This window comes from Thunnus maccoyii, chromosome 22, assembly GCF_910596095.1.
Source record: "Thunnus maccoyii chromosome 22, fThuMac1.1, whole genome shotgun sequence".
Lineage (NCBI taxonomy): Eukaryota > Metazoa > Chordata > Actinopteri > Scombriformes > Scombridae > Thunnus > Thunnus maccoyii.
In genome coordinates this window covers 16,018,835-16,042,153 of record NC_056554.1, presented here as the reverse complement: position 1 = coordinate 16,042,153, position 23,319 = coordinate 16,018,835, and the positions used below count along the sequence as shown (strand labels likewise).

At 40.7% G+C, this 23,319-nt stretch overlaps 2 protein-coding genes and 1 non-coding gene across 4 annotated transcripts; 1 reads left to right on the top strand and 2 right to left on the bottom strand.

Annotated features, from left to right (window-relative positions):
* The first annotated feature begins 1,297 nt into the window (after nucleotides 1-1,297).
* Nucleotides 1,298-15,834, top strand: ankrd53 (ankyrin repeat domain 53). Of its 2 annotated transcripts, XM_042400766.1 has the most exons (7): nucleotides 1,298-1,382; nucleotides 11,384-11,498; nucleotides 11,802-11,889; nucleotides 12,265-12,464; nucleotides 12,767-12,931; nucleotides 13,021-13,141; nucleotides 13,348-15,834. In XM_042400766.1, exons 2-7 carry the CDS (start codon nucleotides 11,437-11,439, stop codon nucleotides 13,912-13,914), a joined length of 1,203 nt encoding a protein of 400 aa, XP_042256700.1. In that variant the 5' UTR covers nucleotides 1,298-1,382; nucleotides 11,384-11,436; the 3' UTR covers nucleotides 13,915-15,834. The 2 variants fall into 2 exon arrangements, with proteins under 2 accessions (XP_042256700.1, XP_042256699.1); XM_042400765.1 differs by lacking the exons at nucleotides 1,298-1,382; nucleotides 11,384-11,498; nucleotides 11,802-11,889 and adding an exon at nucleotides 11,937-12,168.
* tex261 (testis expressed 261) lies at nucleotides 15,166-21,576 on the bottom strand. The gene is made up of 6 exons (XM_042400767.1): nucleotides 21,244-21,576; nucleotides 17,680-17,759; nucleotides 17,430-17,583; nucleotides 17,233-17,300; nucleotides 17,050-17,152; nucleotides 15,166-16,197 (listed from the first exon to the last, which is right to left on the bottom strand). Exons 1-6 carry the CDS (start codon nucleotides 21,311-21,313, stop codon nucleotides 16,082-16,084), a joined length of 591 nt encoding a protein of 196 aa, XP_042256701.1. The 5' UTR covers nucleotides 21,314-21,576; the 3' UTR covers nucleotides 15,166-16,081.
* trnak-cuu lies at nucleotides 16,452-16,524 on the bottom strand. The gene has a single exon. It is a non-coding gene; the product is annotated as a tRNA-Lys (tRNA).
* Nucleotides 21,577-23,319: the final 1,743 nt, after the last annotated feature.

Here is a 23,319-nt window from a genome sequence, read left to right as displayed (position 1 = left end):
ATTTTGTTGCAGTAGTACATCATATTCATGGTTTGTATTAGCTATGACAATTTTATGACGTTATGTTGAAAACTAGCTAAAGCAAATGTAATTTTCCTCACCTCATGCGTTGCAGGATCAACCTCCTGTTTAATGCTTGCCCTGTCCACCTACATGATGTCACACCAATGAGGGCATGCAATTTTGATTATGTGGTTTCACAGCGAAGGGTTCAGCAAAAAAAGTTTTCCCTCATCAGGTGAGAAAATAAACCCTGTATAGTTATAGTGTCTCATTTGACCTTATGTCCCAGTCACCCTCAATTCACCCACGTCAAACTTTTTCGTGTATCATTTCTGCATGTGTGGAGATGTTTCCTACAGGTATACAGCTTATACTGTGCCTCTGCATGTCTCCAGGGGAATTTTACATTGCTTTCAAGACTCTGAACCGCTGGTGTTTGAGATGATAGAGGAGAAAGAAAACAATGTTAGCCTTTCACACCCTGTCTTTGTCCTTTGCTTTTATGAAAAGCAGCCTAGTTAACCTCTCAGGATCCTTTCAAATCTCCTCTCCTCTCCACACATTAGCATTATTCGAGGTGAGAAGACACGGCACCTGAGAACCAGAGGAGCCAGACTCCGGTTCGAGGTGTGATTTAACCCTGGTTTCTCATGCCCAGATTTCTTTTCACACTTCAATCACAATTGCGAAGGCGACCCCAGGTCAACCATCTGGAGATACCCTCACCCGACTCGGAGAGGCAACACCGAGCTTGCTCACAGCCAGGCTTTATGGGTCATACCTCCCCCCCGAGGGCTTACGAACACATAACCGAAACACATGAAGGCTCATACACATGAATATCAACACTTGACAGATGTAAACGCATGAAGGCGCACATATATCACATCTACGCATTTCCAAATGAGATTAAATAAGATCATATAAGGGCGCCCATACGGTATAACATGATACACACATATTCACACATGCAGCCGGTGATAAACATTTCATCTGACAGCATCCAAGCCATATGGCGTAACACCACATGTTGCGACCGTTGTCAATGTATATACGAGTGCGACAACGGGGAAACACATAAAAACGTGTGGATGTGTTAAAAACACGTCTGGCATTGTCACGGATACCAACACTCTCACACACACAGAAACTATAAGAGCGTAATACACACAGCACAGTAGGTGTCTGCGTGCAAACTTGGCTGAAAATGCAGAGATAGCCCAAACATGCCAGACGGGATCAGAATCCGCCGCTCTATGCCCTACTGGAGTCCCATCACCACCCAGGACGTTGCGAGACAGTAGGGACCCCCAGTAAGAGGAGCTGGACAGGAAGGGTGGTAGACCTCAGTGTCAGCACTGCAGGTGATGCCAGAGGAGGTGAGGATCACACACACACACACACACACAGCTGACAGACACATACGATCACAGACTTACAGTATGTACGAGAGCGGAAATAACAAATGACACTGTTCTTGTTACTGCATCTGATAAGTGTCAGTCTGCTTTTTCACAACTGAGTCGGTCATTTTACTTTTACTTAAAGCTGCTCTGATCAATATTTTTGTATTAACAATGGGTCCAATACATATAATGTGAAAGGCGTTGATCATAGTGATGAACCCAGATAATTGTTACCCAGCTCCTCAGTTCCCCTCAGCTCTATGAAGCGTTTTAACGTCTTTCAGCTCATTGCTTTGGTTTTCAGAACTAGAAAGAGGTCTGATGAACCCACTGTACGTTACCTGCCCAGAACCAAACTGGTGAACATAGTGGAGCATTTATCGGCTATCAGATATTTCTGTCAGGAGTTGGTGGAGACAAAAACGGAGCTAAAAGGAGAGTGAATGTTGGACTTACCATCCACCAGATACTCAGTAACATGACTAAAATCATAATACCAGTACAAAGATTCTGCTGAGAGCTAATCCCCCCTTAATAAACATACATGAACAATAATCTTAGTTAAATCAACAATATGAAATACAATATACAGCACGGAGTAGGTCAGGGTGGTGGAGAGTGCTGCGACAGCAAACTGTGTAAGCATTAGCATAGTCAGCAGAGAGTAAAAGTGAGTGATGACAAAAGAGGTTATAATGTCCACTCTGTACACCCACATGAGAATGACTGGCCGTGAATAACTAAATGATTATGAACCATATTAGAAACAGCTGACGCCAATCAGCCATTACAAGGGCTGAACTAATGACTGAATCACAAATAAGCCTGAACTGCAGCAGATTGAGTCTACATATGTTGAGCAAGATGAGCACTGACTGTCTATTTACACACAAGATTCACAACAAACATTTTTTTATCATGCATTACATTCATTGGGTGACTTTTTAAAGTGGAGTTTTCTTTGTAAATGGAAGAACTTTGTGTGAACTGTGTGTCCTTGTTGTTCTGCAGCCTGAAATCATAATAGCATTTTCAACACTGGTGGGGTTTTTTGGGGTTTTTTTTTTACATGTGCTGAAAGAGATATTGTTCTCCAACCTCTTGAACTCATGAACCCTTTTCAGAATCAACCTGAAAATGTCAAAACTGTTCGCTGTAGTGCTGAAAAATAAAACTATTTTCCTTTTTGTCCTGAGAAGTATTTCATTTTGACAGTATAAAGCTTTTACCTGACATCAGCAATATCTAGAATGGTTTGTACTTTACTTGAGGGTATTAGCAGGTACCCTTTAAGTATTTTACATATATCATTTACCAAATTAGTATTTTACACCATAGACAAATGAAGAAATTTACATTAGTTTTGATAAAGCGGAGTGTTTCTGTACTCATACACTCATACACACTGATTATTGATGACAAACTGATGTTTAAAGAGAAATTTAATGCGAGCTATTTATCTATGGGTGAATCACAAAATGTAAACTCTTTGGAGTTAAGTTTAGATCTATTCCATGTTAAGTTCAGCTAGATAATACACTCAGGATATCCAGCATCAATAATACAACTATCAGCATGTCATACACAGGGTATGAGGCTATATCCTTTTAGTCTTGTCGACCCAAATGGATTTCACTGTTTCTGCATGTAGCTGCCACACTGCTGAATTATTTAAGGCAGTAATTAGGTGATTGTAGCTACTGTATGTCTCTGGAGAGCAAAGTAACTGTCAGAACGCCTGTTAGGTTTTTGGGATGAGATTATCGGATCAGCTGTCTATCCATCCGTCAGTTTGAAAGACAAACCTCCCTGCAGCCTCCCCTCCCTTTATTGTGTTTATTTTGGCCTAATTTTACCTCCCCGGCTTCATAAAATGAGCAAAATACAAGCACTTTAATTGAATAGATAAAAAAAACCTCAGGCAAAAAACACCATTTACACTGTGTGTAGGCCTGTGTGTGTGTGTCTTTCATTTGCTGTCGTATCATGTTTGTCTAAGCAGTGTGTGTACACATGATAAAGTGGCTGACTGTCCCGAAGCTGTTGTGGTATCGCTGTCCCAATTGCATTTGCATTTTCGCGTCATGTTATCTCTACCAACACCACATTTTGCGTATAATCAGGATGCGTGTCACAAGAACAATGGGTTTTGTGGAGCGTTGCCCCGCTGTTGAACCGGGACGAGCCAATGCTCTGTGACCTGGATAGAAGAGGAGAGGCCGCCATATTAGAAGGGGTCACAGTGAAGGGAAAGCAATCACACACACATGCAATGCTTATACCTCATATAAGGATATGTGACAGCACGCACATGCAGTGTTGGCACACACAGGACACATCAGGTACACGGCTATAGCGTGTGTCATGGTGGTTGCATTTCAGCTCATCTCTCAAAGCTTTATGTTCATGTGCAGGTTAATAGTGCAAAGCAGTGATCGCTGCTGCTGTTAAAGTGCAATCTCCTGACAGAAAAGGATTGCGTAAAAGCACATGTAAATTTGACCTTGTTAATGGTGCTGCTGAGCGGTTGATCTTTGCAGCTTTACACACAACCAGAGTGTGACTTCACACAGCAGCTGAACCATTAAACTCTGAGGTCACGACAAAGTTTGTAAGGTTCATGTGGGAAAGGAAGGAAAATACTTTTTTGTGAGTTTATTCATAAGACTTGGACGTAAGGGGACGCTGCAGTTCTGACCAGCTTACTATGGTCTCATTTACTGATTAAACCTTTAAAGGTTCTCTGTGTAAGAATCAGAAATTCCTTCTCATTAGTGACACCAGTGGCCATTAAGTGAGCTGCAGTCAGCATGTTGTTGCTCATGCTCGCTCGCACTCCATCAGTGCGAGCGAGCATGAGGCTATTGCAGGTAATGTGTTTTTCCTCGCTTACACTTCTCATAATAACATAAAAGATCTCTTACATTGTGTTTTGCACCGTGCTTCAGCAAAGCATCTCATCCGAACCGTTATGAGAGCCAATCCGTGGCACCCAACCCGCAAAAATGTGCATTAGTCAACCACCGGAACTTGACCCGCAAACCGCCAACTTTGTTTACCAACCGTGTTTACTAAACACCAGTAGGCTCAGCGAGCTGTGGCCGGGGAGCAACACCCTGCGGTTTTGTTGTAAAATGTGACGGAGCTGTCTCGACCCCCCAAAAAACAAAGGTACTGTAGCCAGAAACGGTGATAGCTGGCATGGTTAGGTGGCTAGCCACCAGCCAACATGGTAGGTTACAGAGCTGGAGAGCACAGTTTTTGTTGTGGTGGGTGCCCAGTTTGTTGACGTTAGGGGGAAAGAGGCAAGGTACTCAGGAGTGCACATAAATTTAATGTAAAGCATGTCTGTTATAAGCCATTAAGAGAAAAAAAGTGGATTTCCAGGTTGTTATAAAAAATCTCACCTCCAGCAGGACACTTGCATGAAAATAGAGCATGAAAAGCCTGTTATCCATATTATAAATGACTAATAACATTTATAACTGTAGATATTATGGCTTATAATGACTGTACTATTAATGACTCACCAGCTGGACAGCATTTCACAACCTGGCAACCCAAAAGTTGATTTAATTAATGGCCTATAACGCATTAGTAAAGTATTGATAATCATTAAGTTTGTTATAACTTAAACAACAAACTTACACAACTTCTCAACTGTTTATAAAGGAAGTCTAATTAAAACCGCTACCATAAAAGGTGAATTTCATTTTTATTTACATGTGCTGATATTGCAAAGAAGTATTTTCAGCGGGTTCTTGCTGAAATGTGCATTTTTGAAGTGTCCATGTAACAGGACATGCTGGCCTTATACAGTATATAAATGCTGCTACTGCTGCTATTTTGCAGTGAAGATTCTTCAATTTTTAATTTCTCTATAAATCAGATTGCTTATGAAAGCATCTCTGAAGCTGGTGGGCGGCTGATCTCAAGTTCTCCGGTTTGCAAACATAGTAGGTCATGCTAATTTACAGGATGAGTCCTTTGGATGTGGGGGATGTCAAGTTGAAGTAGAGACCTACTGTTGCTGATTCTTTACAGGATGCTCATAGCTGCAATCTCAAAACTCGCACTAAACTGACTTTCTCTTGTAATCAGAATAACTCCACCATGTTTTATTCCAACAACACTCTTAAATATTAGCGGTTGAATCATAACAGAGTGGAGCTTGATGTGATCAGGAGCACAGCCTATGGCAGGCCGGCTTAGAAGATGTGACAACCAACAGATGGATAGACTCCCCCTCAGGTTTGACAGAGGAGAGACGAACTGCCCTCTTGAGAATAATCACAACACACAAGTAAATAAAATGGGACAGGTCTGCCATGAGCTAGTTTGATCCAACATATTCACACACTCTTTTATTCATCCTCCGCACTGCCTCTACTTCCTTTCCTTTCCACCTCCACCTCTGCAGCATTGACCTTTAAGGCCTCCCTTCTCCCTTTTTCTCACAATTTCAGTCTCTTTTTATCTCTCTCTCCCTCCCTCTGGTTGTTTCTGCTGAGCTGTGAGGACTGAGAAGAACGTGTCTGATGGATGTGAAGGGGAAAAGCTCAGGATCATGTGAAGGTGTGATGACAGGGGCCCTTAGGGGTGAAAGAGCACGACCAGCCAAAGGATGAAGGGAAAAGCAGCAACAGGAACGAGTCAGGATAAACACATTTGACTCATATTTGTGGAGGAACACCTTCAATAATGGCTGAAAGAATCTAATTGTCCAGTGGCTCAGCTGTTTGGTCATTGAAAGGTGCAAAATATTTGCACTCTGCCGTAAAAGAATTCACACACTTGACTTGGAGAATAATGTAGTCACAGAGGCATTACTCATGTTGTATGCTCCATGTGCTACAACTGCACACGTAAGCATGTACGTCCTCTGGTTTGACACTTTAGTAACGCACATGTGGCACAAAAATGTCTTTTAGACGGGGATCTACTCACAATTCATTTATCTCACTGTCATTTGATCTGATCATACCTGTCCGTGGCAGAACTCTGCTTCCTCTCCTCTCCTCTCCTCTCCTCTCCTCCTTCATCCTCTGCCACCCCCCACCCACACAACCCATCGCCTCCATCCTTGCCCTAAACAGGCCCTGGTACAGCACAGCGCCTGTGTGTGCAGCGATGCTGAGGGAGGTCGCCGTGCGGTCACTGCGCAAAGCCTGGTTGCATTGTGACTTGGAGCTGCAGAATGTGCCATGGTGCATTAGCGCGCTGCCGCCTGGCTGAGCATGAGGCACAGAGAGAAAGAGAGAGAGAGGAGGAGGAGGAGGAGGAGGAGGAGGAGGGGGAAAAAAAGGAGAGAGATAGGAGGAGGAGCTAAGGGATGGAGTAAAAGTCAAAAAAAGATGGGGAGGCAAAAGAAGGAGGAGGTTTGGAAGAAGAAGGAGGGGTAAGGACGATAAGAGGAGCGAGGGAGGAGGGAAAGGGAGAAAAGTGAGGGCATCAGCGCACTTACAGAAGCAGAGTTCAGGAGCCCCAGGGGCACAAGGTCCTTGTAAGGTGCCTCATCAAATATAAAGGCATGTTGAGGCTGTGTGTTCGCTCTGGTATCTACTCCTCATCTTCTCTTTCTCTCTGTTTTCTCTCTCTCTTTTCCTCACTTCCACTTTATTCCTTCTTTTCTCATTCTCTTCCTCTGTTTCTCCTCTTACATCACTTGCTTATTGCCTCTCTTTTACATCACTTTTCTCTCCTCTTGAAGATCTCACCAGCCTCAATTATGAAAACTTTTACACTCCATATTTCCCTTTTTAAAATACATTTTACCCTCCAGCTGTTTTTCTAAAAATGACAGCCGTATCATCAATATTTTTAACTAGGAAATTATTATTATTATTATTATTAGGAAATAGGCAAAAAAGGCAATCTTGATTTCACAGTTAACTCAATATATTTTAATCAGGCTTCATTGGTTCACAGCATTTCCAAACCCACAGAGCAGTCCCATGTGCACTGATAGCCAATTGGTCAGGTGCCACTAGCCAAGCAGAAGCTCTTATTGCACCACCAATAAAAACAGATGGGATGTGATTGAATGATGTAAAGGACCAATGGGAGAGCCCGCCGAAGGCTGCTAGGACATGATCTCATTTTCATCCTCGCCCTAAGCAGGTTTAGACAGCTCTGATCGGTCCGTCTGCTCTGCACCAACTGGATGTGCTGTAGCTAATGCATGCGTGCGCTCCCTCTGCATGTACACACACACACGTTTCCTTGTACTTTTGAATGCGCTGTGCATTTCAGAGTAGCAGAGAGAAATTTAGAGGGTACATCATTGAACTAAGAGTCACATCTGTCACAAAAACTGCTGCTTTCATCTACATTTTGTGCAGAATGAGCCGCACACAGTCGTAGGACAGAAAGCTTTTAAAGATTTCGAAGCTTTTAAGGGAGTACGCGCTCACATGCAGGCTGAACTTGACAGTGCAATCAAACACGCACACTCAACTGTCAGAAGGAAAGAGGTCATGTCGGGGGTTGCCGTCCAGGGACTTGCGCTGAAAGTCAAACATGAAAGAGCTCTACACCGACGGCTCCGTACAACCTTCATGACATGTGACCGAGGTCAAAGGAAGCCACTAAGGCTGCAGCGGGGCTGCGCTGCTCTCTTACTATTAACCCGTATACACTCACAAGAACACACATTAATGTACACACACACACACACAAGGTTCACACACTCTTTCTCTGCACACACACACATGCATGTGTCACCGCAGCAGCAGCGCGGCTGTGCTGTGATAAAGGCGAAAGCTCCGGGGGCTTCGGAGGTCGGGGCAGGAAGCAGGGGTCCGTGGCCCGTCCTTGACCCTCCACTGGACCCTGATTGCTCTGACAGACAGAGACAGAGAGGATAAAAGGGCATGTCACAAATTAAAGGACAGAATGTGAAGCTATACTGCTGCAAGCTGGGAGTTTTACAGTTGAGGGAAATATGGGGATTTATAGTTTTAATAGCAAAGACTTAAAGTTTGAAATTATACAAGATGACTGAGTTATGACACTTAATGCACTGTAACCAACATTATGAGTAATGTTGCCTTATTCAACATTATCTTCACTTACTTGTCTCATTGTTGGGTTACAGCTGCCTGGTTCCAAATGCAACCACTGATTATGTCTACTAAGTTTGAAGAAAATTAACAAATAAAGGTCCTAGAAAACAAAACCCAACAAAAAACCCCATTAAAATAAATCCAGTGTCAAAGTTCACTCTTCTATGTCGAAATAAAAATTTGACAAAAAGGAGTCGCTCTCAGAGACTGAGGACAATTTCCCAGGTTTCATTGTTAAAACTGAGTGGAAACAATTAGAGAGTTTTAAAAAAAACCTGCATTGCAGAACCACTCCAAGGTCTTAGAGGCGGCCCTTCATATTGGGCCGGTGACATGCAGTTCACTATGGCGGAGACACAACATTTCCAGTAAGGCGTGTCCTTGACAAAATGAAAGGGACGTAGGTTTGTTAGTGGCTGTTCTCGCCACTGTGCATTTAGAAATCCCCAGACTTCAGTAGGTGGAGATCTACAATGTCTTGTATTGCGAGACAAGCAGATTATTATCTCCATGACAACAAACTCCATCCACCTACGTGCATAAAGACCCTGAGGTGTGGTTGAATGCCCTTGAAAAAGCTAGTGAGCGGACCTTAAGATGAGATTTTTATGTTAAATTTTAAAAAAAAAAACAGGAAAAAATTTCAGTAATTGTGAATGTGATGAGAATTTTGATGTTTTGTTGTGAGCACCATCATATATGTGTGTTCTTTTTACTGTAATTTTATCCCTTTTTTTATGTTTTTTGCTTTATTTTGAGGTATTTTTAGGGGAAGGTTTCAGAAAAAGGGAAGAAAAAACATGTAACATGTAAATGTGGCCTGATTCCCACTTCAATAAAACTTTTAAAAAATGTTTAAATAAGCAAATGTTTATCCAAGTATCAAATGCATACACAGTAAAGAGAATGTGACTACTACGTTTAATGTCATTATGATTTGGATCAAGGATGTTTAACACTGAATGGATTAAGGGAATTTTGACATGTAAAATTGCTAAATTTAAAATTGTAGCATCCCCATGTGGCCAGACTTTCCATTCTCTTTATATCACTATCTCACAGAAAAGTGATCAAGTGTACAATAAAAGCAAAAATAAGGAACCAAAAGTTAGATCTTAAAGCAGATTTAAGTGATTCTGAAATGTTTTATCCCCTCACTTTGACTCTGACTGCTCAAATTTGCAAAAAAAAAAAAAAAAAGTACAAACACAACAATACTACAGCCTGTCTGCCATGACACACATTGTTCTCCACAGCGTACGTGCCCTGCGTGGGGCCATCCATCACACTCAGTTCAGTCAGGGGTCAAGTGGTCAATAGCTGTGATCAGAGAGGCCTGCTGCCCGATCAACCCATCGACCCCACAGCTCCACAGAGACATGGAGAATATAACCGTTCCAATTCATATCAGCTTCACGCGTGGCTGCATGTCTGGGGTGCAGAGGGAACAAACGAGGCTCCCGCAGCATTGGCGGGATTGATCTGCTTTACTCAGGCCAAGTGCGAGCAGCCAATCCTAACGCAGCGTCGATACGAGCGCATCAGGGATGTATGAGGAGAGAGCTGCGGACTCATGGGAGGGAGGAAGTATCCATTTCTGCCGTGCCCGCAGCCACTCATCTGCCTGTATCTGTCACAAACTATTACAATGACTCAGATATAAACATGTGTTAGAGAGTATGCTGTATAAGGAATTGGTTGATTTTATTTTTCAGTTTTATTCAAGAGATGAAAGAGCAGCTGGCAGTTACATGCTGATGAAGGCTGTTTATAAGAAACATGTTTAGCATAGCTGCTGCATAAAAATACTCTAATATCAGCTGACGGTTCCTTCAGTTTCTCAGCTTTTTCTAACTTTTCTTTATCTTCAACAAAAGTATGATTTAAAAAAGAAGGATGTTCACTTCTTTTAAACAGTCTAAACTTAAATCTAGTTTTCAGTTTCATTAACTCTCATCCTACCAACATATTTAACATACAAGGAGCGCTGACTGGGGACCCCAAGAATAAACTACTGTTAGAAACAACCATCATAGCAAAATATTAACTTATTTCTTCTCAAAACATTATTAGTTACGTAATTAATGTAATCTGAAAAAACCCCAGAGTAATATTATTATAGGAAAGTTACAGTTAGTTTGCATATTGTGTAAAATGAAAATATATACTTTTCTTTAATGCAAATTGCAGCTTTTATCCCAAGTACAATCTCTCCACAAAGCCTTCAAAATGACTGACAGAGTGCCCCCACCCCCCATGATAGTGTGTGCTACTTTAAATTAGGACCCATAGCAAAGATGAAGTCAATAAATCATTCCATCTATTTTAACTGTATAGGCAGATTTGGGTGCTTTAGATTGGGGTGCCCCCAAGACCCCAATACATTGGTACTTATAAAAAGCATTAATTAGAGCAGAAACAGAAAACAATGATATGAAGTCATTAGGAACAAATTGATTGACAAAGTCATGAAAAATTGGAATGACAGAATAAAGCGCCTGTGAGATATAGAAAAGTAAACCTCTGGGGTCTGCAGGTACCTCAGTAGGTAGGATTAAGGTGAAAATAATATAGAAAAGTGGACACAACATAAAAAGTTTGGAGGTGCTGTATCATGACACTACAGTACAGAAACAAGAGAAAGAAAAATACTATATTTTTTCCATATGGTATTTTTCAGCTGCTCAAACAAATTTGCCCTTATCAAAATTATGTTAGAAATTGTATAGAATACTATACAAACAAGCTACTTAATATGTGGACATAGAATAAAATCTTACAGGAACGTTATAGCATCATAAAAATATATCTTTATAAATATATAATATATTAAGATTGACTTAATTTACTGTGTGCCTCAGTTATAAGTGATATTATATATATAAATAATATATGTTATCACTTTTTCAGTTACTTGTGACTGAGTTGCCAACCGTTGCTGGTTACCGGGTTACATCGTTTCTATGGTAACCATGGAACTTGTCAACAAACCCGAAAAACGGAGACGTTGGAGATGTAAAAACTGGTAAATATTCACATTTTAAGTGTAGCCATGAATTTATATAAACTTGTGTGCATTAGTTAAGACAGCTGCGGATTCTTTGTGCTACAATGTGATACTTTAATGACCTTATTGAGCGTGTTTCACTCGCCAAAAATCATCTAACTACAGATGTTGTGGCTAATGTAGCTAACGACATTTGTTTGTGTGTTTTTATCGCAACAAATATCAGGGCTTCGTCAGTTTAAAATTGACTGTAGGGCAGTTTAGCTTTAACTGAACCCATTTACAACCACATTTCTAGGCTATTATGGTTCTATCTTGCAGGAAAGTTACTCACATAGCTCCCCCAAACGGGCACACGTTTCCAGCTGTTGCTTCTGCGACTGTGGTCAATCTGGAGCCGGACAGACAGGTAAGTTATTTAACATTACAGTATAGTCAAAGTCTGACATACTTCCTAGTAGTGTTGGTTCACTATAGTGTTCACTCCTGTAGCATAAAAAGCATGTAACGCATGGAGGATGTAGTGCTGAAACAAGGTACCTCAACCATTAACTTAAAGTCCCCTTCCACTCAAAAATGTGTTTTTCTTTTTGTTCCCATAGTTGAATGTGTGAGCTTCACTGTGCAGAATGATGTATATGTGCAGACACTAGAAGACTGTCAAGGGTTGCATATTTCCCTTCAAAATGTATAACAGTAAAATCACACAATTTAACTAACAGTAGCCCACTTACAGTTGAAAGTAATGTTGAGATGATCCTCGTTTTCATGTTTTCTCCTTCAGGGTCTGTCACCGCTCCACGTGGCCTGCATGTGCGGTAAACTGGCTACTGTTCAGCCACTGCTGGAGTCCAGGCTGTGCTGTATCAACAGTAGTGGTCCCCAGGGTCGCCGTCCCATTCACATGGTCCTGTCGTCTCGGAGTTCACCCAACACCTCAACCTGTCTCAGATACCTGCTGGAGAACGGGGCCGACATCAACGTGTAGGGGCCTTTCTCTGTCAATTATTCTTCCATGCAGGTTTTTATTTTCTATTTTAGAAGTTCATAAAATTTTTCTCAGCTGGATGCTTGCTTTTTTGAACTCATATTACCAAAGTAAAGCATTTTTAAAGGGAAGCTTGAAGTAGAAAGTGTAAATACCAGAGTGCAAAAGTAAAATTATGATTAAAATGAGTTTGTAGCTGCTGCAAGAGAGATAATGATGATGATTATGATGATGAGAACAGCAACAGTGATGATGAAACTGAAGATAATGACGTTTTTTTGTTGTTTTTTTCTACCAGCACCACAGATGCAGGGCAGACCCCTCTGCACCTGGCTGCCTCTGAGGGCCTTTTGGACTGCACAGAGATGCTTGTGCGGGCCGGAGCAGATGTTTTGGCCCAGGACTGCATGGGACACACACCTCTGGACTTGGCTCGCTTCTGGTGTCGCAGGAAGGTAGCAAGGTAATGAGCCAAAGGACTAATTCATACCAAAATGAGAGTTCAATTCAAACGTTTCAGTAAAAATGGACTCCTTCTATGTGTTTGTGCAGGTATCTGAAAAACTGCATGTGGCAGGCAGATAAAAAGAAAGAAATGGAAGAGAGGAAGCTAGTTCAAGCTTTATACAGTGATCTTGTGGATATGTGCAAACTAAACCGTCTCAATAAAAAGGTTAGTAAACAACAAACTATAAAGTGTAAGATGTCAGTTAACATAAATAATTTATCAGTGCAACATCAGACAGTATTTTTGGTTCTCTCGTCATGCGATAATGACATTTGCACATCTGCAATGAATAAAAAAAAAAACATAAATCTATAAATTCTCCACATGCAAATACACTTAACTGGTCTTACTCTCTCCATGTCTGATTTCAGACACTTATAGATGAGAAAATGGCAGACTGGGCACACAAGAAAAGCTTGCCCCTCCTAAAGGATTTCTCCCCAAGGGTCTTAGTGAGCCAGTACCATACCCAGTGCCTCTCATCAGATCAGGACAGGTCTACTCTAAAACATGCCAAGAGCCTGTGTAAGCTCCAGGCAGGACGCCCTCAGGAGGACACGTGCACCTCCACCAAACCACCTCCGGCCTCAGCCTCCAGGCCGTGGACCATCTACACGGGCCTCCAGCCAGAGAAACCCCCCAGAGAGCCAGACCTCCGGAGCCGCGTCACATTGTGGAAGGACGGCAGCAGCAGGCAGCCTCAGTACACCACCAAGTGGGACAGTACACCTCGCGCCGCCCCTGACCTGCCTGTGGATGTCCTTGAGAGGGTGTTGTTTCCCAGAGCCTTCCCTTCCAGGATCGCCTCCCCTCGACACTTCGAGCCTCAGGACATTCTGGAGATCCAGCACCGAGGATGCCCCCAGGGGAGCAGCACGTCCCCCTGGACAGAGGTGGCCATGCACCTGGCTGAGGTGCTGGAGCCTGGACACTACTGAGCATCCCGCTCTGCACTGGAGGAGCTTCAACTAGACCTGAAGGAATGCATTAAAATGCATCTTTTTCATTCATTTTTACATTCAAATTAAAACGGAGGTGGAAACAACGTGAAATGGTTTTTACATTTAAAATATCTTCATTTTTATAACAAATGAGGAGAAATTTACATAGAAATATAATTAGAGAATTTTATTTTTGGAAAAACATGTATAAATTACTGATATATGTCTGGTAGTGTCATCAGAAGTACTAACAGGCATAAAAGCAAAGTGACAAAATTAAGAAAATGCCACACACTCCAGATGCTGCACCTCCAAAAAAAACAGGGGTGAGCGAAAGGTGAGAAAACCTCAGTGAACTGGGTCACCTGTCACAGATGCATCTCTGCACTTTCACTGATCCCCCCCAGGGATCTGACTCGGGATCCAGGTGAGGGCTTGTCAACAGCATGGGTGTGCGCGCGTCATAACTGCGGGTTGCAGCCTGTCAGCTAAAGGTGTGTGTTTGTGTGTGTGTGTGTGTGCGTTGCAGGGTCACGGTTTTGTCTTTTTCCTTTACTTCATGAAGCACTTCACACCTCAGTGGGGGTCAAAGTGCACACTAGCCTCAACCAGGTGCACCCGCTGTGACCGAGCCACATGAGACTTGGATAACATGACAGTCTGGTGCACGCGCACGCACACACACAGACACATATATCCTAGAAGGAGTGTTCAGATGGCAGATCTATTTTTACTGCAAATAAAAATTTAACACTGAATGGATGAATTAATCAGATTTAATTGAAAATGTGGCTCTAACCAAGTCGTTTTACCTTAATTCTTTTGAACACCAACCTGTGAAAAAAGCATTTAATTTGAACAAAATCTCTTTTATTGTATCATAGAGTCCTGTGCATACCAGCCTACAATAAAAATCACACTCAGTAATTGATAAAAGGAATTTCAGATCCCACTTAACGACCTCTTTAATAGTACTTTTATCAAACCACTTCAGCAGCTTTTGTCTCCCAACACCCTTTAAGCTTACAAAGACTCATTGCACAGCTTTGATCATAAGTGTTTTCATTTGTCTTTGATGTCAGGTTTACTCACCGATCAATGTACAAAAAAGTGTTACTGTGGATTCTTAAAAACGGTCTAAAAAAGACGGGCAGGTTGCAGACTACAGCGCTGTTGATTAATGAAGGTGTAGACGCAGATGAGAAAACAAAAAAAAAAAAAACTCACATAGCTCTTTTTTTTTTTTTATGTGGCCACATGCCAATGACTCGGAATGAGGAGAGATCCTCCAGAGCTCACCTTAATTTGTGGGTGTTTCAATTGTAAAAAGTAAGAAAGTGCCTTTATTACCCCACTTTTATTAGACAGAGTATTTATACCATGTCACACCTTGTAATCGGAGCAGGATGTCAGCTGATAACAACTTAGAGACACGTAGACATTGCTTTTGCTCATTTAAAATAATCCTAATAAGCACTTGCATGGCGACCTGTGGCATTTTTTTCCTGCAGCTGGTTTGCCACTGAAACACTTTCTAGGGTCGCTTTACACCAAAAAAAAAAATCCAAGTTTGGACTTCAGGATTCAGCCGAAAAGGACCTTTTAATCTGTCTCACTTATCTCCAAGCCACTGTTTGTCATCTGAGGAGACTTTAAAAGTTTTTACTCGTCGATTTTGGTCTCCTGATGAAGATGTCATCTCAAAATCGATAATGATGTACCTACCAAAGTCCAAATTTATAGGTATTTGGTGGTTGTTAATTTAAGACACATACATACTTTAATACCAACGTTTAAAAAAAAAAAAAAATGGAGGAGTCCAACGTGACGATAAGAAAGCGTTGCGCTACAGACGAGATCCCCCCCCCCTCAGTAAGGTCTCTAGTAGATGTTGTTGGCAGTCAGTACAGACAAACAGAAAGACAAAGACAGACGAACATGGCCTGTGTAAACTCGTCGGCTCGTCCGGCAGCAGGAAGCTCTGTTCCGTTCATTGGTCCGTCCTCTTCAAGTGCTCTTCCTCCCACTGCTTCATCATCCGCTTTCATTTTAGTCCCATCCAGAAACCATTTCCACAGTCCTTCCTGCTTCCCCTTCCATCTCCTAGCGTACACACACTCACACACCCCCGAGCCCCCTAAGGCTGCACCCCGAGTCCAGCTCCTCAGTACATTTTCTGTCGGCTGGGCAGCACTGCCTCCTTGAGGAAAGAGAACACGAGGAGGATCCCAGACCTCTTCCCCCTCTTGCCCTTGGTGAAGTAATTAGACACCACATCATCTAAAAAAAAGAACAGAAAAGGCTGTTATTAACAATACAATAAATATCTATACCTGCTTAACACTGGGAGAGAGACAGGTTCCTGTGATTGATTACTGATTCAAGTCTCTGTTATTGGGTTTTCATACTGCACTGAAAACTGGAAGGTAGAAAATAAATACAAAAATGCACAGTGAGCCTTACAAAGTGGCTGTCAGTAATATAAAAATGATGAGATGTGTTGTGTAAAGATTAACCTTAATGAAAAAGTACTGCGCCCAACGTGGGGCTCGAACCCACGACCCTGAGATTAAGAGTCTCATGCTCTACCGACTGAGCTAGCCGGGCTATTATTAGCCAGTGGGCTAAACTTGATACGGTCCTTTAAAAAGACACTTCATTACAGAACACTTTTGACATTATAAAATATCACCTTCCTAAAACTTTCTAAATTCCTTGAGGAACTTGCTTGAGACATGTAATCCTTTAAAAACATTTTTAAAAGTATGTTTTCACACGGCAAAAGTAAAAGGTTAAACATCCGGTTGTGCAACTCCTCTGTCAGCTACAGTACATCTTACTAAACAAGTGCCATTCAGAGGTTTTAATACATCAGGACGCTTCAAATGAAGTGCTTGTCAGATTGCAGAATAGTGTCTTACATCATCAATGTAAGTGCAACAGAATAAAACCTTTTGGAGGCTGCCCGAAAGCATCCTCCGTGTTTTTACGATTCCTTGCATCATGTCAGTAACTATGATGACATGAACGCTTTTGCCTTTAGTTTGTTTAAAGCGTACCGAACTCTTAACAGCTATCAACGCTGCGATCGAAAACGCCGTCAAGCTGAGGATTGATCTGTGTGAAGCTCACCTCCTTGCTGCATGGTGGATGGAAGCACATTTTCTCCCGCTGACAGTGACACAAAAAAGGCGAAGGGGATCACCCACAGGCAGATGGTGAAGTACGCCAACACCTGAGGCCAGTCGGGAAGATAATTAGACAAGAACAAGACGAGATATATCTAAAAAAATCATACATCTGAAATGAAATTACCTCTGAGAATGGATAATACTCTTGTGCAAAGTACTGGAAGGCCATGTAATGGTTCACCACGACCAACACTGCAGCGTGAGGACGAAAGGAAAAGAAACAACGTTGAAAAAAGTAAAGAAGGACAAGAAAGACATTGACACTTTTAAGAAATAAAAAAAACAGGCAAAGGAGCCGTCGCTTGTGTCTGTCGTTCGTACCGCAGGAGAGGATGAAGTTAGGGGAGCTCAGCAGTATGTAGGGGAAGGTCTGCAGGAGGCCGAAGTACACCAGGTTGGTGAAGAGGCCGACCGCCACCATCAACACCGGGAAGCCTTCAAAAATGTAAAGACCTGCCAACACGCCTGTCGAAAACTGGACACATTCACGCAAAACAGTGAAACAACCGTTAGCTGCATCGTTTCTATAGAATATTCTTAAAAGCAAAAGGGATAAGAAAACCTGTCTTACCATAATCATGTACTTTATTATTCGACTGGTGGCTACTGTGTATTCTTCTATTAGTTCTGCCAAGTAGTACAGGCCAGCAGCTGGAGGAAGATAAAACGATGAGCGACCACACAAGAAAAATAACAGAACAAATATGTTTCATCATTGGAGTTGGACACGTAATCAACTATTACATAGAGCTCTAAAAATCAGATGAATGGATGAAGAAGCTATGTTCATCAACAGAGTAATAACAGAATTACAGTCTGTCGTTTAGGCAAAACCACACAAACCAAATAATATCACTTCTATGGAGCAATTTCATAAAAACAACAAGCAGCACAGATGAGAACCCATGTGAAAGGAAGACTAAACGCAGCCAAACTTCTGTTATGATTTGGCACTCTATAAATAAAATTGACTTGACAAATAAAAAAAGGGTCAAATTATTTAAAACATGTATGCCAGAGGTGACTGTTAACAGAGCAGAGGCTCATGGGAGAGTCTGTGCTTCATCACGCAATAGCAATCTGCACTTTCCGAAAGAGAATAGGAAGAAAAAGAGGAAGAAGAATAATGAGGGTAGACTGCTTTGCACTTTTGAACTCCACTTTGAACTGCTTGAACTGCTTGCACGAACAAGCTCTGATGTCAGCCACCGAGCGCACACACACACACACACACACACACACACACACACACACACACACACACACACACACACACACACACACACACACACACACACTTGCCCTCAACTTTGTTCCTTCTCTTAGCACTGCACATCTTGTCACAATAAATAATGAATTAAAAAAAAAAAGAACTTCTGCCATTTATTGAAATTAAAGCGCTGCCTGGCGGGGTTTCTAACGAACCTTAATGATTAATCAAAAGGTTTCAGCTATCAGACATTATTAGCTTTAGGAAGCAACATATGGGCAGAAATATGTCACTAGAAACTGAATCTGAATCACATAATTTGAAGTTGAATTTATTAGTTTCAATTCCAATAAAGTTGAAACTGAATGAAACTGAGTTCAGTTGCTCTGAAACTGTATTTGATCCTCACTGAAAATTCAACTCTCTCTATATAGACTTCCACTTTCAGTTCTCGTAATTCGAATCCTGTTTACTGAGACACACATCAAGTCGTTGAGGAAGAGCAACCAAGTGAAGATTCACAGACGTCCTATTCATGTACTTTAACGGCTATTTTCTCTCTATGATATCAACAGCCAACGGGAGCTACATATTTCAAAAGTCTAAAGTGTTTTCTCTGTTCTGTGTAAAAACTGTAGTTTTGCTGTTTCAGAGAAAAATATCTTTAATCTTAGAGTTTGAGTTTTGCGTCAGATCCGTCACCATGGAAACATTTTGGCCTGAGTGGACTTCTGTTAATACTAATCGTATCGTAAAAGGATTGAGTTCATTTTTGAAATTGCGTGAAAATTCCCTTCAGTTCTCTGGACATGATTCTCCGAGCTGAACGCCACCGGTTTCCTGCATGTTGAAGAACGATCAAAAGCTCGATTCACAGGTTTGTATAAACATATGAACCTGCATGTGATCGCTCTTCCTCGACGGCAGGATGTGTGTCTCAGTGAACTGAAACTGAATTGTGAGAACTGAAGTTTCAGAACAAATGACTTTAATTTTATAATATTATTTTCAGTTTCAAGTTTACTGGAAGTCAGTTTCAAACTAATAAATTCAACTTTAAATTATGAATTTCAGATTCAGTTTTAAACAATACAAATTTAAATATTGTGATTCAAATTCAGTTTCTAGTGACACATATTTCTGCCCGTAGCAGCACAGGTGTCAGCCAGATATATGTGATGATATCTGTGATTTTGAGTCACTTAATAAAACTGTCTACACTGAATTACCTTTTTCACCGGAAGCATTTCCACTTATAAAAGCACAGGTGCCATTAAAAACATGATTAATGACTGGATGTCATTCAGGTGAGCCACTTCCTGGATCCTGGTATTATTAGAGCTGGCTCACTGTCAAAGCTGATTGGGGCACTTGAAGTTTATAATGGAGACATTGTTAATGTTATCAAGTCACACCTGTTATTTTCCTGCTAGGACAAGTCTAAAGATCTGCTGTTGTGAAACGTGATTGTTGAATTTCCTTTCATTTATGTAATAGAATAGTTTATATGTGTGTTCCTCTATAGTCGATGTGAGTGGCTACACTATTATTGACTTTACTATTAGAATAGTTATTCACAGGTTGGTTGTTAATACCCATCCCTAATTAAACTGGCTCATACTGGTGGGAAGATATTAGAGCGGCAACAATTAGTCGATTAATCGATTGACAGAAAATTAATTGGCAACTATTTTGATCACCAACGAATCGTTTTGAGGCCTTTTTTTAAGAAGAAACACCCAAATTCTCTGGTTCCATCTTAAATGTGAAACATTTTTCCTTTAGTCCTCAATGACAGTGAACTGAACAAAGATATTCAGTTTACTGTCACAGAAGACTAAAGAAGCCAGAATTCATATTTAAGAGGCTGGATTCAGAGGATTTCGACTTTTTTCTTAGAAAATAACTCAAAACAATTAACCGATTATCAAAAACACTGGCGATTAATTTCATAGTCGGCAACTAATCGGTTAATCAACTAATCATTGCAGCTCCAATTAAATGAATATTCTAAGAAATAACTTCATCTATGGTGTTACATCCTTTCAGTCAGACTCAGATTTTGGTTTTTGTGGCCATAAATGTAAGATTTAGGGATAATATTTCTTAATTATGATCAATAAAAGTTTCTCCTACTGCCTTTGTGATAGAGACAATAAGCGCCACACCTGGCAGCTGCAGCAGGTGTTACGTGGCCAGGTAACTATCTGACAACGTGGACACACACACACACACACACACACACACACACACACACACACACACACACACACACACACACACACACAGGCTCTTCTAGCCTCATGTTAGGTAGCCAGCTTGTCTACTATATTATAATCTAACGCTTTAATGTAAACAAACGACGATGCAACTAGTTAGTAAGATGTAAGGTGAGCTAGTTCACATTAACTTGCTGAATGAGGATTGCAGCTACGTAAAAATAAACCTTATCTATGATATGGTGTGACCACACTATCTGCTGATGCATTGACTCATTGATAATATGAAGCCTATCGATAAACCATAGTTAGATATTAGCTGGCGTCATATCCAGTCCAAGTGTTCCTCATGCTTTAAGAAAACGTTTTACAAATGAACAGCTGCCAGTATTTAACTTCAATACGTTATTATACACGCAGACTGAAAATATGTGTGGTTATAATTTTAGATAAATAGCAAAATAACATTTATAACTTCCTATAAGGGAAAGCTAGCTAGCTAACCAGCTAACCTGTATTTCAGTGAACTGACACACTTAACTTGTTTACTCTTAGGCAAACATCAAAGTTTGCATGTGTCATTTAATACTGTAGCAACAGTAAATCTCAGCTTTGTAAAACCGGGAAGATAAATGGTGTAACTTGGTCCGCTAGCATTAGCAAGCAGACATTAGCTCGCATTAGCAACTTCTGAGCATGAACTCACCTATTGCAAGAGTGACGAAGGATATCTGGATCACCAACGACAACCAGCTCAGTAAATAAATAAACCACATCCTTCTGCATATGAAACAACACACAAAAAAATATGAAAATAATACAGAAAAATAGCTGCTAACTCGGGCTGGAGCACCGGGTCAAAGTTCCTCCCCCCTCTGTTATGCTAAATGCTAGGTTGGATCAGCCGGAGAGACGAACTCTCGCGAGGTTAGGGTTAAATTTAGAGTTAGATTACTATTATGGTAATGGTTAAAATCTCGCGAGAGTGTCTCAAATCGTCCCTCCTAGCAGCAACCGTGGATGTGATACATCATCAATGGCACCAACCCTCTGTTGTCACTGCCGGCTGAGCAGAGCAGCGAAGAAGGGCTTCATCTCAAGAAAAGACAGGTTTCTTTCGGTTGTAGTGCCATCTCTGGTCGGAGGATAAGTGCAAAACTTTGACAGATGACTCAAATACTCTATTTGATCCCTCAGAAATAAAACTATATATTTTACAGAATGTATAAAATTTACTTCATGAGTGCACAAAAAGAAAAATTAGGGAAGAAAAGTTCAAATAAACCTCTTGATTATTGATATTCTGTATTATTCTGCAGGGTGAATTAGTGTAATGTGGGACACCTAAGATCAAATGCATCTATCTCTTTTTCTATCAAATGCCAATGAATAGGACTGCTGTCAAATTAAACATGTAATCGAATGTAATCACATGACTCCATACATGTGATGTCATAGATTGAGGCGTTGCTATGGAGTCCAGTCAAAGGTCAGTGACGGATTTTGAGTAATTTAATGTTAAGGATATAAACTTGTCATAAATGAAGCAATTTTGCCAATTATTATCATATTGTGTTCATCATAAATTCATGCCTCAAAATATGCTATAATATGGTGAAAAAACATGTTTCATATTTTTTATTTCAGTCAAATTTATTGTCCCACTTTAGCAAATGTGATTTGAAATGTAGGACAGTCATATATGTTGTTAAATTAGTGAAATATGCATTTAAGTACATTAAATGTGCAATACCAACAATTATTCAGGGGTCTTAGTCCTTTAATGCCTAATTTGAACTTATTTTTAGGCAGGTTGCCTTTTATATTATTACGAATGTTAATTCATATGTTATATAATATAATCATGTTAATATAATACATACTTATATATTATCATACTACCTCTAACAGAAAAAAACATTGTAATTACTGAGAGGATCAAATGTGGGCATGCACTTTTCATCTTGTTTTTTTCATTTCCTGCCTTAAATGGGCTTCGAAATTTGAGACAAGCAAACATTTTACTTGAATAAATGTCTTATCTGTTTTACTCTCATGGGAAAAGTATCTATTGTGAATGGAGCTGTTTCAGAATATATCCAGAATATATATGCTGTAGGTTGTATGCTCAGCCATTCGGATATCGTAGCTGAACCATGATGTTGACTTCAGCCTGGAAGAGAAATAATTTGCACTTGCATCGTTCAAAGAGATTTGAGTTTCCAAAAGATTTAAGTACAAAACCTTCAGCAAAAATGTCTCAAAGTACCTTTTCATCATAATCCAAATCTTATTTCACCAGTGGAATCCTCAATATGTCAAACTCATTCCCTTTTCACTATAAAGAAAATACCTCCATGAAATGATTTCATCCATTCCTCCAGCAGAAGCTGTCATGGAATAACCTGTCGAAGGTTGCTGAACATGCTGGATGCTCTCGCGGTTTGTGACTGGTAGTCCATGGTGGCACAGCTGCAGATGCATTGTGACAAAGTAGAGTCTATTTGTGTCCAGGTTTGGGCGCACAAGCATGTTGTCACGTTTGAAATCACTTCTCCTGGAACTGAAGGTAGTCTGCCCACTTTTAATTTTTCTGAGCTTCAGTGCTTATAATTTTTGGTAATCCTTGTGATAGCAAGTAAAAACTTAGTAAGATTTTAATTAATACAATCAAACCATTGTTTTAAAGTATAATTTAAGAAGTATAATCATTGTGTGCCCATTAATTTGCTCTCCCTAAAATGAAATCCACATCTGCCTTCGTTTGCATACATATGCTTCT

Bases quoted from the DNA above. Each gene is read 5' to 3' on its own strand.
- ankrd53 (XM_042400765.1), top strand. From the start codon at position 11,992: ATGGAGGATGTAGTGCTGAAACAAGGTACCTCAACCATTAACTTAAAG. The intron at 12,169-12,264 runs GTATAACAGTAA...TTTCTCCTTCAG, and splicing joins TGCATATTTCCCTTCAAAAT to GGTCTGTCACCGCTCCACGT. The intron at 12,932-13,020 runs GTAATGAGCCAA...GTGTTTGTGCAG, and splicing joins TGTCGCAGGAAGGTAGCAAG to GTATCTGAAAAACTGCATGT.
- tex261 (XM_042400767.1), bottom strand. From the start codon at position 21,313: ATGTGGTTTATTTATTTACTGAGCTGGTTGTCGTTGGTGATCCAGATA. The intron at 17,584-17,679 runs GTAAGACAGGTT...GAATGTGTCCAG, and splicing joins TAATAAAGTACATGATTATG to TTTTCGACAGGCGTGTTGGC. The intron at 17,301-17,429 runs GTACGAACGACA...CTCACGCTGCAG, and splicing joins TAACTTCATCCTCTCCTGCG to TGTTGGTCGTGGTGAACCAT.